The 16520-nt window shown below is 41.2% G+C and overlaps 1 protein-coding gene across 3 annotated transcripts in view; it reads right to left on the bottom strand.

Moving 5' to 3' along the window:
* Window positions 1-16520, bottom strand: part of LRCH2 (leucine rich repeats and calponin homology domain containing 2) — a 395406-nt gene that overhangs the window by 211922 nt on the left and 166964 nt on the right. For all 3 annotated transcript variants that reach the window (XR_003857457.1, XR_003857458.1, XM_029606513.1), the window contains exon 6: window positions 3008-3141. Coding sequence is in view for 1 of the 3 variants with exons in the window: in XM_029606513.1 (XP_029462373.1) it covers window positions 3008-3141 (134 nt within the window). In the remaining 2 variants the exon portion in view is untranslated. The remainder of the gene's footprint in view (window positions 1-3007; window positions 3142-16520) is intronic.

Here is a 16520-nt window from a genome sequence, read left to right as displayed (position 1 = left end):
AGGGAGCTTACACAGTCCCTTTTCGAACTCAAGGGACATGGTCTTTCCACGAGAATCAATTCAAGATCAATTTCCTCAAGCTGAGAGCCGTAAGATATGCTCTAACAACTTTAACTCGCCACCTTCAAGGCAAGAGCATTCTCATTTAAACAATTAAGACACCACGTTCTAAGTGAACAAATAAGGCAGTACAGGATCTTGGACCCTGTGCCAAAAAGGGATAAAATTATGAGAGCGGGCATGCCAATATCAAGCTGTACTGCAAGCAACCTACCTTCTCGGAATCTCCAACACATTGGCAGATAGCCTCAGCAGAATTTTTCGTCCATACACATGATCCTTTCAGCAATCAACAGCCAACAGACTATTCAATCTCTAGGGATTTCCAGTAATCGACCTATTTATATCAGAACAAAATAGAAAACTAGAAAAGTGTTGCTCCATTCTTCCCAGCAAACTCAGGTCCACGCAAGATGATTTTCTACTTGATTGGAATGCAGATCTCATGTACCCTTTTCCACAGATTCTGCTAGTAGCCAAAACAGTGCAAAAAGTACTGAAGAACTAGGCCCATCTAATCCTTATAGCTCCAGCGTGGCCCAGAGAAATCTGATTTGCATATCTAGTTCAGCTCTCCAGCCATCCTTCCATTCCTCTCTGGTCAAATATATACTTATTAATTTATGAAGAGGGATGTTAGTTTCAATCGACCCTTCCCTCCCTCAACCTGACAGCTTGGATGTCGAATGCTGAATGATACAAGAATTGCCTTTACCTAAAGAAATTACCAAAAAACTGTCAACTAGAAAAGTTTATCGATTTAAGTGAAAAAGATTCACAACATGGTATCAATGCAACTGCATGGATCCATTCGCATGTGAACCAAAAGTTACTGATTTATCTGCTCAGGCTTTGCCACATCATCAGTAAGCGTACATCTCAGTGCCATAGCAGCTTACCATGTACAAACTGAGGGTAGGCCAATCCCTGCTCATCCACTAGTATCCAAATTCATGAAAGACCCATGATATACTAAAACTACCAGTTTTAAAACCTCCAGATCCATGGGATTTGAATGTGGTCCTGGCACAACTGATGAAGCTGACCTTTGATCTTGAGAGAAGCCTTCTCCAGCATTGAAAGTAACATTCCCAGTAGTAGTAACCTCAGCCAGAAGAGTAAGCAAACTTAAGATTTTAGTTCATTATCCTCCTGATATGCAATTCTTCCACATTAAAGTGGTGTTCCTTACCCACTCAAAGTTTCTACCAAAGGTAGTCTTATCTTTCCATATTAATCAAGCCATCTTGCTAGCCACATTCTTCCCAAGAATGCATGTTCATGAAGATAAAAAAGTCCTTCATACCTATAAAAACACAGCCTCATCATTAAGCTTCCCAACAATTTATCTCTTATAAAACCCAACAGACTGGGAATAGTAGTAGCCAAACGTACATTGTCCAACATAAATTATAAATTCCATCAAGGCTCATCAAGTTAGAGCCATGGCTACATCAGTAGCTCATCTGTAAGCCATGCCTCTCGAAGACATTTGCAAAGCTGCAACATGGTCATCAGTTCATACCTTAACGTTCCATTGCTGACTGGACAACTTCTTAATGACTGACAGTAAATTCAGACAAGTAGTTCTGTGTAGTTTACTCACCACAGTGGGGACCAGGTGGCTTATTAACTAAATACTCCTCTGCAACCCTCTGCTTTGAACTTCCCACAAGTAATGGCTAATAGAGCCATGCTTACTGACAGAAAAAACATGTTTGCTTACCATAAATAGGATGATAAATCATGCTTCCATAGATAGCATGATAAATTAGCCATATTATATACTCACCCACCTCTCTGGAGAGTCAACTACCTAGCTAGACTAAACTATAACATCTACTGAAGAGACTCACAAGGCAATACCCAAGCAGGAATTCCTGCACTTGCTCAGTAGAGCAGAAGCTCTACTAGGTATGAGAGATCCATTCGGTGCTGCTGGATGTCATCGCCCACATATAGCCATCTATGGAAAGCACCATTTATCCTGCTATCTGTGGAAAACACTATTTAAGGTAAGCAAACTTGCTTTTCTTCCAAAGATGACTGACAACAAAGAGGCTCTTGGCTGGATAGGAATAAAGCATATCCCAAGTGCCAAACTAATTATAAAACAGAAATTACTATTTGTTTTTATATACCGATGTTCAATCTGGCATATCACATCGGTTTACATTGTAACACAGATTCAATAAGAATTATGCTTCTTCTTTTAACATTATAACTTCGTATCATCTGTAACAATATAATTTGGAAGGAAATATGGGTAATAATGAAACTACCAATGCTAAGCTCTTAAAGAACTTTGTGACTGCAATTTAGAAGTGTTGCCAGGAAGGAGAAGAGGCAGGAATTGTAAGAGGAGATGGGTGATTTGACAGCTCTCTTAGTTATGCACAACTTGATGTAAGGACACCTACGCAAGGCCACACAGAGGCATTTCTTGCCATCCATTGCAGCTTTTCCCCCTAGGAAACAAATACGCCGCCTTAATGGTTGTGCTGGAAATGGTTTCATGTATACATACTATCGCATACTTTAAAAACTTTTATTTTGTTTTTTTGTTGTTAAAACCCAGATTATTGAAAGCTCAATTCAACCAGTACATACTTTCAAACTTTGCTAGATCAGGTTCTCAACTCAAGTCTTCAGGACACATCCAGCCAGTCTAGTTTTCAGGATATCCACAATGAGCATGCATGAGATAGATTTGCATACAATGGATGCAGTGCATGCAAATCTCTCTCATGCATTTTTTGATATCCTGAAAACCAGACTGGCTAGGTGTGCCCTGAGGACTGGCTTGAGAATCACTGTGCTAGATACCTGTTGTACATTCAATAACTTTATAATATCAAAGAGAAAATGCAATTCAAGATTACAGTAGAAAAAACATTACAGCTTACTTAAATAATGTAAAATGTCCTTATGCAGGCATATTAATTACCTGTCAGTCAGTGGCTGGGATGGGATTCTTTTGCCCAGGGATGGCAGATCCAAAGAATCAGGTTTTTTATCTATTCTGCAGCATGCTTGAATATAAAGGAATTTAAATATATGTACTCTACCCTTTAAACATATCTGTAAAAAAAACAAAAAAAAGAAAAAGAAAAATTATTTCACTATTCAGTATATTTGTACAATGGATTATCTTTAAACCACTTTTCTATGTCTACAATAAGTAATTTCCTTTAAACCATTTTCCATTCTATTATTTTCTCTTATCACATCAAAAAAGTCAAAACATCATAAACTAAAACATTTTCATATGATTCTATGATGTTTTTCTCAAGCGGTAAAGTCTCCAAATGGGTTTGTTTTGCATATGCTAGTAAACCTTATACAAACTTCAGTTACCTGAGCAACACACGTGAAGTAAAACCAAAAAATGACTTCAATTTCCTTAACCTGAATACAGAGTACTACATTACTTTTCTATAGTAATTGTATACTTATTGCCACTGCAGACTACTCAAGTTAGTTGAACTGGAGAAACACCAGCGCAATACATTCAACCTCCTAAATACACTCTTGAAAGATTACTGTAATGTGGTTTTTATTTCTTTAAATCTCTAAATAAAATTACAGTAAAATATGCAAAGAGTATACAAGTTTTGCATGAAATGGAATAGGTCATGCTTTTCTTTTACATCAAATACAAGTTATCACTGCAGAAAGATAGAGATATGCTAAATTATGGACTTCAGAATTCCCAGGATGACCAAAATATGTAAACCAACCTGTTTACTAAATGAAATGCACACCAATATAGTTCATGATTATTCATTGTGCATATTAAGAAAATCAGATCTTGTAAAGGGTTTTGAAACACTGTTCTTGTGTCTCAGAATAAATCCTTGGATGCAGAGGCAGGAAAAATTTCAAGGTACAACTGAAATGTTATACAGCTGGCATCTTATAGTCTGCTAATTTTGTAAGCAAGCAGGATTTTTTTTTTTAATTTGTCTTTATTGAGTCATTAAATGCACATCCAAAATACAACCACAAGACAGCCCAAAACAGTTTCATTGGCTCACAAAACAACTGTAATGACCCAACTTTTAGTTACCCCGCCCAGCCCAAACAGAAACAACCACCTACAATTATAGATCCATTCGCAGCCACAGACACATCCACTCATAATCAATCACACACACCCCTACCAAGTACAGCTCACATCATATTAAAAGGTACCAAGCGGCACGTGTCCAGACACAATTGACATTGTTAATGGGCAAGAAGGACCTTGGTCCCAGAGAACAAAATAGCCTTTCAGGAAGAGAAGAGACTTCTGGGTTGCCAGGTCTCTTTTCTGAAATAATTCCAACCACATAATTCCATTGAGCAAATAAAGGCGCCTCCTCCAATTTCCAATTTGTCAAATAGGCATTTTAGTGAGGAGGTATTTTCTTGATAGATCAGCAAAGATATATACAGAGTTTCAATTAACTTGTTCTGAATCACCACCAAAAGCTTCAAAAATAAGGGATTAAGTATTTGAATTGATGATAGAAGGGATGATCCCAGAAAATCTCTGTATAGCCTCTGAAATTTGGAGATAGGGAGAAAAAGAAATCTCAGTCAAGGAGAGCTTAATTTCAGACTAATCTCTTTTTTGCAGCACAAGTATGCAAAATATGCTACAAGCAACTATCTAGATATCAGTCAATTGACATAGTAACATAGTAAATGATAGCAGAAAAAGATCCAAGTGGTCCATCCAGTCTGCCCAGCAAAAATATTTTTATGGTAGGTTACTGCCACTGCATGCAAGTTACCCCCATGCCTTCCGTTAAGGGTAGTAACTGCCGCTCCATGTAGGTTACCTCTTTCCATCCTTTAGCCATTAGGGACCCTCTGTGTTTATCCCAAACCCTTTTAAATTCCATTACCTTTCTTATCTTCACTACCTCTTCCAGGAGGGCATGCCATGCATCCACTACCCTTTCCATGAAGAAATATTTCCTGTTGTTGCTCTTAAGTCTACCCATTTGGAGCTTTATATTATGGCCTCTAGTACTATAGCTTTCTTTCCACTGGAAAATGCTTAATGCCCATGCATCATTAATAACTTTCAAGTATTTAAAAGTCTGTATTATATTTCCCCTGTTCCTCCTCTCCTTCAAGGTTTACATTTTTAGTCCTTAAGTTTCATCTGATAATTCTTCTGGTGCAAACTTCACACCATTTTGGTTGCCGCACTCAGGACTGCTTTCATCCTGTTTCTATCTTTCTTGAGATACAGTTTCCAGAGATGAACAATGTACTCCAAGTGGGGCCTCACCAAGGACCTGTATCTCCTTTTTCCTACTGGTTATGCTTCTCTCTATTCAGCCCAGCATCCCTCTTGCCTTAGCCACATTGCTTCAATGCCTTGAGATCAGACAATATTACCCCTAGGTCTGTGCACATCAATTTCTTTACTACCCCCCACCCCCATCACATAGATCTCGTTGGATTTCCACACTCCAAATACATGACTCTGCATTTTTTGACACTGAATCCCAGCTGCCAAACCTTTGACCACTCCCTCTAGCTTTCTTGGATCACTTCTCATTCTCTCTACTCCTTTCAGGTATATCCACTATGTTGCAAGTCTCAGTGTCATCTGCAAAAAGCCAAACTTTTCCTTCTAACCCTTCTACAATATTGTTCACAAAGATACTGAACAGAACTGGCCTCAAAACTAATCCCTGAGGCACTCCACTTATCACTCTTTTTTTCAAAGAGTAGATTCCATTTGCCATTGCTTGCTGTCATCTGTCAGTCAACCAATTTGTAATCTGGTGGCAATTTTAACTGCTCTGTGATGGAACAATTTCTTAAAGGAGGAAAACTGAAAAAGGAGGGATAGAGAATCCTTATTTGTTTCAGGTGAGGCAGAGTAATTTTGCTTGACAATATAAACTGTGGAATGCTATCTTCTAAGAAGAGACAAGACTTTAAATGGCCACCAAAGAAATAACTGGTAGTATAAATGCACAATGATCAATAACTGAGTGCTCTTGAGAGTCTATCAATCTGACATTGAGCTGGAGAAAAATTTGAGGTATTAAAAAAAACCACATAATTAGTACAGGTGATTCCTAGGAGGAAATGGCAATTAATATCTTTGCAAAATAATGCTTTTTATTTATCCTTTAACTCAACACCATCAGCATTATGAATGAGGTTTTCTTAAATAATAAAGCCAGAAAAATATTCAACAATTATGCAGTAACATTGACAAAATCAACTAAAGGACATGAACAAAAAGTACATATTTTCTTGATGAACATGTTACACCAGCAGTAAATATTTGTTCTCAATCATATTTTAATTAAATACAACTTAAAATATTAGTCACTAAGTTTAGTTGCAAAATGATCATATGCAAGAGAAGAAAGCAATTTTGCTTACCATAAACGGTGTCATCTGTAAATAACAAGATGAATTAGCCATTACAAATGGCTAACATGAGCTGACGGCACTAAATGGACTTCTCTCCAAGATAGTAAAGCTTTGAGCTCTACTAAGCATGTGTGGGAATTCCCATGCAGGCATTGCTTCATGAGTCTCCTTAGTTTATATCAGAGCTAATCTAGCTACCGTATTTTTCGCTCCATAAGACGCACCTGACCATAAGACTCACCTAGGATTCAGAGCGGGAAAATTAAAAAAAAAAAAAAAAGGGTGTGCTAAACCGGCTCTGTTCCCGGACGTCTGTGCATCTTATGGAGCAAATTAGGGGAGGGTATAAAATGTTTTTTTTGTCCCCATCACAACCCTTTAAATTTAATTAACAATCAACCCCCCACCCTCCTGACCCCCCCAAGACTTGCCAAAAGTCCCTGGAGGTCCAGCGGGGGTCCGGGAGCGATCTCTTGTACTCGGGCCGTCGGCTGCCAGTATTCAAAATGGCGCCAATAGCCTCTGCCCTTACTATGTCACAGGGGCTACTGGTGCCATTGGTCGGCCCCTGTCACATGGTAGGAGCACAAGATGGCGCCAGCCGTCCATTGCTCCTACCATGTGACAGTGGCCGACCAATGCCACAACTGGGAGGTTTTCTTGATGTGACTGAGGTCATTTCTTGTAATACGCTAAGGCTCTTTTGCAGTCCAGAGCATGTAGGAAAGAGGTAGGCAATATGATGAATTGATTGATATGGAAAGTCGAGACAACCTTTGGGAGAAAGTCTGAATTAGTATGAAGAATCACACTAATGTGGAAAAATTGCATAGTGGACAAAAGCTTGGAGTTCGCAGACTCTCCTGGCTGAAGTCACTGCAACAAGTAACACCTGACATGTTAAGTAACGTTAAGTACTTGAGAAGCTGACTCCAATGGTTCAAAAGGAAGCTTCATTAGTTGGGAAAGTTCTATAGTAATGTCCCTTGGAACAGGTGACTTATGTACTGAGGGTTTGATATGCCATAGGCCTTTCATGAAACAAGATATTAGCTGATGGGCAGAGATAGTTTTGCTGTCTACTTAAGTATGGTAAGCCGCTATAGTGCTGAGGTGCACTTTTACGGAAGAGGCGGCAAGGCCTGAGTTAGAAAGGTAGAGCAAGTATTTCAGAAAATGCTTGGGCTTGCAGGAAAATGGGTCCAAAGCATTTTGATGACACCATTTGGAATATTTGTGACATCTGAAGGCATAATTTCTCCTAGTGCAATGTTTTCTAGAGAGGAATATGTCCATAATGTATTTAAGTGAAGATACTCAATCACAGAGTACTCAATATCCAAGTTGTGAGGCTGAGGACTGAAAAGTTGGGATGGTACAACATCCAGTCTTCCTGTGCTAACAGGACAAGTTTTGTTCCCATATCTATGCAAGGATGACTGGAAAATTAGACAAGATATGCATATCAGATCTGCCTAGGCTACGAGGATTAGACAAGCACAGTCCTGAAGAACCTTCGGCACTGTTCTGGCGATAAATGATTGTAGAAAAGCATACATGAGGCTTTGCCCCCAGTTGAGGAGGAAAGCATCTTGAGTTAGCCTGTGATCACTTGGTAGAATTGATTTAATTTTGTGCTCTGCTGTTATGTTAACAGATCTGATAGTAGACCCCCATAAGCTGAAGAGTTTGTCAGTCACTGATTGCTGTAAAGACCATTCATGTAGTTGAAACACTCTGCTGAAATGATCTGACAGCATGGGGGAGTTGCCCAACAAATAGGTAGCCTATACAGCAGCTGAATTTATTTCCACCCAATACAGATTTTTAGGGCTTCCTGGCACAGAAGCCATGATCCCGTTCCTCCTTGTTTAATGATGTAAACATAGCAACCTGGTTTGAATTAGGATGCTCTTTCCTTGAAGATTTGCAAAGGTTGACAGGGCATACTGACTGCTGTCAACTCTAGAAGACTGATTTGATTGTGGCTCTCTAAGAATCCAGAGCCCTCATGGTCGAAAAGTGCAGGTATGTACTCCCCACCCTTTGGGTAGAGGCATCTGCCACCAGAACTACTTGGTAGGAGAGTGAGTGAAGAGGGGCTTCTTCCTTCAGAACTCAGTTAGCCATCACTGTAATTCTCATCTCATGGTTGTTATGAGATGTGCTGAAGAAAAAAGTGATTGAGTTAGCTTGTTCCTACTGGGTATGTAGACCTCACTAGAAGTAATAGATATGAAGAGGAGTCCAAAAAACCACATAGATGGCCTCTGCCAAATGACAATGACCTACAAGGAGCAATCTTGAGAATGAGCATGGAGAAAGAGAGGAAGTTGTGGATGAGCGACATATTGGTGTTTGCTCAGTTGATGGGTAGGAATGCTCTTTTGTGTATCAAGTTTATCCAAGCCCAGGTGAATCTGGTTCTTTGAGTGGGCTCTGTGCTTGATTTCTCAAAGTCAAGAAGAAAACCTAAGTGTTGTACAAAGCTATAATCAAGTCCAGAGAACACAGCACTTCATCCCTCAAGTTCGCAGGTATAGAAGACTTGTATTCCCTGGTGTGGAAGATGAGCTGCTACTACCACAAGGCAATTCATAAAGACCCATGAGGTTGGCAAGAGGGCAAATGGGAGTATTCTGTACTGGTAGCAGGAAGTATCCACCTGGAAGCAAAGGTAGCTCCAAAGTCAAGGGTGGATAGATATGTGAGCATATGCATCCTTTAGATCCACGGTACACATCCATATTCTTCTTCTGTATATCAGGCAAAACTGTGCTGAGGGAGTACATTTTGGTTTGAGTATATGTTTATTCAGGTGTCAAGTCAAAAATGGGCCAGTCCCCTCATTTTCTAAGGGATAAAGACATATCAGGGATAGAAACCCTGTGCATGCCGAGATGCTGGGAATGGTTCTAATACTCATTGCTGAAGTGATTGGAGTGTAGTAATAAGATCGATCCAGATGGAGTGCTAAACAATGTGAGAGGAATGGAGGCCAGGAGAAATGCAACCAGTACCCAGATTGCACAATTTGGAGTATCCAGGGGGTCCTTGATGATCTGATGCTATTCTTCTACGAAATGATTTCTTCCCCTATGGGGAGACTCGGAAACAAATTTTTCAAAGGGATTCAAAAACTAGGCCCCAATTTGGACTGAGCCTGTTATGCAGGTTTCTGTTGACGGCATTCTCTTTGTAAAGACCTGGCCTGAATTGGCTGTTGATGAGGGGCCATAACGGGCAGTAAATGGTACTGTTGAAAAGACCAGTACAGCTTCCTCTGGAAGTTTGATTGATTGTATGGACAGAGGTGGCATCATGCTGTGGGTGGCTGTTCTGTAGCCGTCAAAAATGACTGCACCTCCACATTCTGGTCCTTAAGCTGAGCGACTATCTCATGAAGCTTTGACCAAAAGGACTGTCCCCCAAGCAAGGGAGGTCTGCCAGCTTTTCATCGACATCCTCACAGATACTACTTCTTCGAATTCATGTCATTGGTCTAGCCCCAAAAGAGGCAAAGGAGGTACGTGAAACAGAATCAAAGGATTTGTATACTGACTGAAGTATTTATTTATTTACGTATTTGTTTTTCTATACCGGTGTTCGAACTGTAATATCACATCGGTTTACAGTGTAACTAGGGTTTTTTAGAAGACTGGTGCTACTTATTATACATTGAAACTTTATAATACATTGATACTTTTTAATATTTTACATTGTATTTCAGCTGAACAAGGGGGCAATAGTATGTCCTGTAAGGTTTCTAGCATTCTAACAACATAGTATATGGTAACTTCAATATCTCTTACATTATTTTTAAATGAGAGTAAGGGGAGCAGAATGTCATGCAAGGTATTTTACAAGGTAATTTACAGTAGATGGCAGATGCCCTTTTCCTCATCTAAGAGTGGTTGTGGATAGTAATTACCTTGCTCTACAGGACATAAGAAAGGCTTCAACTTTTAAATGTCATGAATGTACTGCCCCTTATAGAATTGCTGGATGGTGATGCAAGCAGATTGCATTGCACTTTCAAAAATTGTCTTGCCAAAATTACCTAGAAATTTGTGGTCTCTTCCAGGAAGAGAATGTGAGTGAATCCATGTCTTCAGTTTTTTTCAAAGCAAATTCAGCTACTATGGATTGGTGAGGCAGAAGGACAACACCAATGCCTGGTGAGTGCTGAACTCTGAAGTCTAACTTTCTAGCTGTAGGAGTGACTGAGTTTCTCACATTCTCTTCTGTAAGACATTAATAATGTTGTGAACTAGAGGGTCACTGGTTTGGCAGGGGTATCCAATATTTGAAGTCTAAGGAGCTCAGAGCTGGGGGCTTTGCGACATGGATGCACAGTGTACCCATCTTTTCCACAAACTTAGAATAGATAAAAACATAAGATTTGCCATACTGGGTCAGACCAAAGGTCCATCAAGCCCAGTATCTTGTTTCCAACAGTAGCCAATCCAGGGCACAAATACCTGGCAGGATCCCAAGGGGTAGCTAGATTCAATGCTGCTTATCCCAGAGATAAGCAGTGGATTTCTGCAATTCCACCTTAATAATAGTTTATGGACTTTTCCTCCAGGAACTTGTTCAAGCCTTTTTTTAAATGCACCTACACTAAGATTTCACCACATCTTCTGACAATGAAATACAGAGCTTAATTATGCATTGAGTAAAAAAATATATTTTCTCTTATTAGTTTTAAATGTATCACTAAGAAACTTTGTGTATCCCCTAGTCTTTGTATTCGTTGGAAGAGTAAATAAATTTACTTTTACTCATTCCACTCTACTACTTATTTTATAGACCTCTATTATATCTCGCCTCAGCTGTCTTTTTTCCAAGCTGAAGAGACCCAACCTATTTAGTCTTTCCTCATAGGAGAATCGTTCTGCTATATCTTTTTGGAGATGTGGTGACCAGACCTGCACACAATACTCAAGATGAGGTCACACCATGCAGCAATACAGAGGCATTATGATATTCATCATTTTATTTTCCATTCCTTTCCTAATAATTCCTAGCATTCTATTTGCTATCTTGGCAGCTACTGCTGCTGCACACTGAGCAGAATATTTCAACATATCTATCAATTATAACTCCTAGATCGTTTTCTTGAATGGAGACTGCTAATGTGTAGCTATAATTTGGGTTATTCTTCCTTAAGTGCATCACTTTGCACTTGTCTACATTAAATTTCATGTGCAATTTGCATGCCCAGTCTCCCAGTTTTACAGGCTCCTCTTGCAATTTTTCACAATCCTCTTGTGATTTAATAACAGTGAATAATTTTGTCTCATCGGCAAATTTGATCACTTACTTGTTATTCCTATTTCCCAGTGATTTATAAATACATTGAAAAGCTGTGGTCCCAGAACAAATCCTTGGGGTACTCCACTATTCACCTTTCTCCACTGAGAAAAATTACCGTTTAGCCCTACTCTCTCTTTTTTTTTTTTTTTTTTTTTTTTAATCATTTAACTAATTCCCAATCCACAACAGGACATTGCCCCCTATCCCATGACTTTTTAAATTTCCTAAGAAGTCTCTCATAAGGAACTTTGTCAAATGCTTTCTGAAAATCCAAATATACTATATCAACTGGCTCACCTGTATCCATGTTTATTTATGCCCTCAAAAAGGTAGCAGATTAATGAGATAAGACTTCTCTTGGTTAAATCCATGTTGGCTTTGTTTCATTAAACCATACCTATCTATATGTTCAACAATTTTGTTCTTTATGATAGTTTCCACCATTTTGCCTGGCACAGATGTCAGACTCACTGGTTTATAGTTTCCTGCATCACACCTTGATCCCTTTTTAAAAACTGGTCTTACATTGGCATCCACCAGTCTTCAGGTACCATAGACTATGTTAATGATAGCTTAAAGGTTACTGTCTACAATTTCCTTTTTCAGTTCTTTCAGCACTCTGGAATGTATACCTTCTGGTCCAGGTGATTTGCTACTCTTTAATTTGTCAATTTACCATATTACATCTTCCAGGTACACAGATTTATTTCATTTCTGCTGAATCATCATCTTTGAATATCATTTCTGTCATGGGTACCTCTCTTTAGTGAATACAGAAGCAAAGAATTAATTCTCATCCCCAAGTGCCCCTTTTACTCCTTGATCATCTAATGGTCCAAATGACTCCCTTGCAGACTTTTTACTTCGAATGTACCTGAAAGTTTTTTGAGTTTTTTCTTCCATGGCAAGCTTCTTTTCAAATTCTCTCTTTGCCTTTCTTATCAGTGCTTTGCATCAAATTTGCCCTTTTCCATTTCTGGAAAGATGCTCTTTTAGCTATTAAAGCCTCTCTCACCTCACCTTTTTACCATGCTGACCTTCCTTCCACTTTTTCTAATGCGAGGAATACATCTGGTCTGGACTTCCAAGATGGTATTTTTAAACAATGTTCCAAATAATGCAGGGGTGTGTCAAAACAGATGAATCATCTACAGGCACAGAAACCGTGGTAGAGTAGAAAGGGTGTTTATTCACTCAAAATAATTGTCAGGCAGACATATCTTGTATTTGAAAACAATGAGGTAATTAACTGTAATGTTGTTGTTAGTCCCCCAACATGACCATGTTTCGCACTGGCTGCAGTGGGAGGGACAGAGCAGGAGATCAAAAAGCTGATCTTCACCAATGTAGTTAACAAGGATTTAAAAAGTAGATAAGAGACAAATACCCGCAAAGAACTGCAAAGTTGAAAAGACAAATGGGGGGAAAAAAAAGTGTATAAGGTCACTGATTTAAAAAAGGTTGCAGCTCAACAAATTTTGATAATAGGGACTGCACGCACATGAGCCACCGACGTTGCCATAGCCCACACAGTGTGGGCCTTCACTCTGCCAGCTAGTGGAAGGCCTGCTTGCACATAGCAGAAGGCGATGCAGTCCACTATCCAGTTGGATAAGGTCTGTTTACCCACTACTATACCCAGCCTATTGGTATCAAAGGACACAAAGAGCTGAGTGGACTGCCTATGGCTGGCTGCGCAATCCAAATAGAAGGCCAAGGCCCTCTTGCAGACTAGGGTATGGAAAGCCCGTTCCCCTGGATGGGAATGAGGCCTCGGAAAGAAGGAGGGTAACATGATAGACTGATTAAGGTAGAAATCAGTTACAACCCTGGGCAGAAACTTAGGGTGTGTACGCAAGACCACACAATTGTGGAAGAACCTCATGTATGGTGGGTATGTAACCAGGGCCTGAAGCTCACTGACTATGAGCCGAAGTAATCACCACAAGGGATATAACTTTCCAGGTGAGGAACTTCAGATCGCAGGATTGCAGTGGCTCAAAAGGAGGGCGCATGAGACATGACAGGATGCAACAGGAGGTCGAAGAGGGGGCTTCAGCTGGAGGAGGCCCCTCATGAAACGGCCTAAGGACTGCACGGAAACAGCGACACCCTAATGGTACGCACTGACAGAGCTAAGATGAACCCTGACCGAGCTGGTTTGGAGCCCAGAATCGGAAAGATGCCACAAGTAGTCCAACAGCTGGGGGAGGGGACATGAGAAAGGATCCAAGTCATGCCCCGCACACCAGATGGAAAATATTTTCCACTTCAAGCTGTAGGACTTCCTGGTGGAAGGCTTCCTAGAAGCCATGAACACCTGGGATACACAGTTCGAAAGAGCCAAGGGCTGAAGGACTATGCACTCAACATCCAAGCCATCAGGGCCAATGCCAGGAGGTTTGGATGGCGCAGGGCGCCCTGATTCTGCGTGATCAGATCAGATGCTGTCCTCAACCTGATGGGGCCCCGTACTGATAGGTCTTGCACAAGCGAGAACAAGACCTATCGGGGCGAAAAGGGTGCCACAGGATCATGGTCCCTGTGTCCTGTTGGAGCTTCAGCAGTGTCTTGAAGAGGAGCAGTAGAAGAGGGTATGCATACAGCAGGCCCCTCCCCCAGTGGAGGGAGAAGGCATCGCATGCCAGATGTCTGTCCCCCGAGAACAGGAAGTAAAACCTGCTCACTTTGTAGTTATGAGGGGAGGTGAAGAGGTCCACATCCAGCGTATCCCACCAGCGAAAAAGCTCGTCCACTACCTCCGGGTTGAAGGACCACTCGTGTGGCTGAAAGCAGTGACTCAAGAGGTCTGCCAGCATATTCAGATGTCACGGCAGGTATGCCACTCACAGAGACATCCCCTGTGAGAGGGCCCAGGTCCATACTTGCACTGCTTCATGACAGACGAGGAACGAGCCCGTGCCTCCCTGTTTGTTGATATACTACATTGCCACTTGGTTGTCCATCCAAATCAGGACTTCCTTGCGTGACAACCGGTCTTTGAATGTCCACAAGGCATAACGGATTGCCTGAAGCTCCAAAACGTTTATTTGACAGCGGTCCGGAGACTCTGTGTGGATGCCTTCCACATGGGCTCCCCAGCCCTGAAGAGAGGCGTCAGTTGTGAGGATCACCTGAGCCAGAGCTGTGTGGAAGGGAAGTCCCCTCTCCAGGTTGGAGAGGTATTCCCACCAGGACAGAGCCACTCGCAGAGGTTCCGTGACTGTGATATGAGTCTCAAGGTCCTGGGAGGCCTGTTGCCATTGAAAACGCAAGGTCCATTGAGCCTTCCGCATCCACAGGCAGGCGAGAGGGGTGACATGGACGGAAGCCGCCATGTGGTCCAGTAGACAGAGCAGAAGGCGGGCAGGTACCTGCCAGCTGTTGCGGTTGAATGCTGCCAGCGAGACGAGGGCGAGAGCCCAATCCCTGGACAGAAACGCTTTTGCCTGCGCCTTGTCCACCCTTGCCCCATGAAGTCCAGCTGAGGAGATGGGCAGAGGTAAGACTTGGGGTAGTTGATGATAAACGCCATGGCCTGAAGCATCTGCACTGTCAGGGTGAGAGCACACAGGGGCCCCTGAGCGGGAATTGCTCTTGACAAACCAGTTTGTCTAGGTAGGGGAAGTCATGCACCACCAGACATCTGAGTTAGGCCGCCACCACCGCCAAGCAGTTGGTGAAGACACGGGGGGCTGAGATCAACCTGAAAGGAAGCACTCTATACTGATAATGGGCATTCCCCACCACAAAGCGGAGATACTTTCTGTGGTTGGGGAAAATGGCTATGTGAGCATAAGCCTCCTTGAGGTCGAGGGAGCAAAGCCAGTCTTCTCTTTTGAGGAGGGGAATCAGCGTGCCCAGAGAGACCATCTTGAACTCCAAGAACTTGTCCAAACATTTTCTAAACATAGATACAATAATATATTTCACCACATCTTCTGGCAATGAATTATAGAGCTTAATTATGCATTGACAGAAACTTGTTCAATACAGAGGTCGAGGATGTGGTGCAAGCGGAAAAGAAGAGACTGAAGGGGAACCTTGCGTGGACGTGTGGATAGCGGCATGCTAGGCATGCTCAGTGTGCTGGTCAAAGATTCTAGAAACTGTGACAAATGTTTTCCATGCTGAGCTCCATCGGATGATGTCATCCACATGTGAGGACTACCATCCTGCTTGTCCTAGGAGAATAGGTTTTCACTCAATGCATAATTAAGCTCTTTAATTCATTGCCAGAAGATGTGGTGAAATATATTATTGTATCTATGTTTAGAAAATGTTTGGACAAGTTCCTGGAGGAAAAACCCATTAACCATTAAGGTACAGTTGCAGAAATTCACTGCTTATTCTAGGGATTTTTATTTATTTTATTTTATTTAAAAATGTTTATATACCGCTTTTACAATTCAAAAGAATTACTCAAAACGGTTTACAACCTAACATACATAATAGATAAGCAGTTTGGAATCTATCTACCCCTTGGGATCCTGCCAGGTACTTGTGACTTGGATTGGCTACTGTTGGAAATAGGATACTGGGCTTGATGGACATTTGGTCTGACCCAGTATGCCAAGTCTTATGTTCTTGTGGTGTAAACTCTTAACCTATGCAGCTGCTCCTTTTTCCTCATATTAACATACTTACCTTTTTGAAAGTTAAATGCTGTCGCAGTACATTTCTTTAGAGTCCTCCCTCTAGTTATTAAGTCAAATTTCGTCATGTGATTATTGCCAAGTTGCTCCAACATT

This window comes from Rhinatrema bivittatum, chromosome 6 (genome assembly GCF_901001135.1).
Source record: "Rhinatrema bivittatum chromosome 6, aRhiBiv1.1, whole genome shotgun sequence".
In the NCBI taxonomy this organism is placed as follows: domain Eukaryota; kingdom Metazoa; phylum Chordata; class Amphibia; order Gymnophiona; family Rhinatrematidae; genus Rhinatrema; species Rhinatrema bivittatum.
Note: the sequence above shows the minus strand (reverse complement) of the source record. Positions and strands in the feature narration are given on the sequence as shown.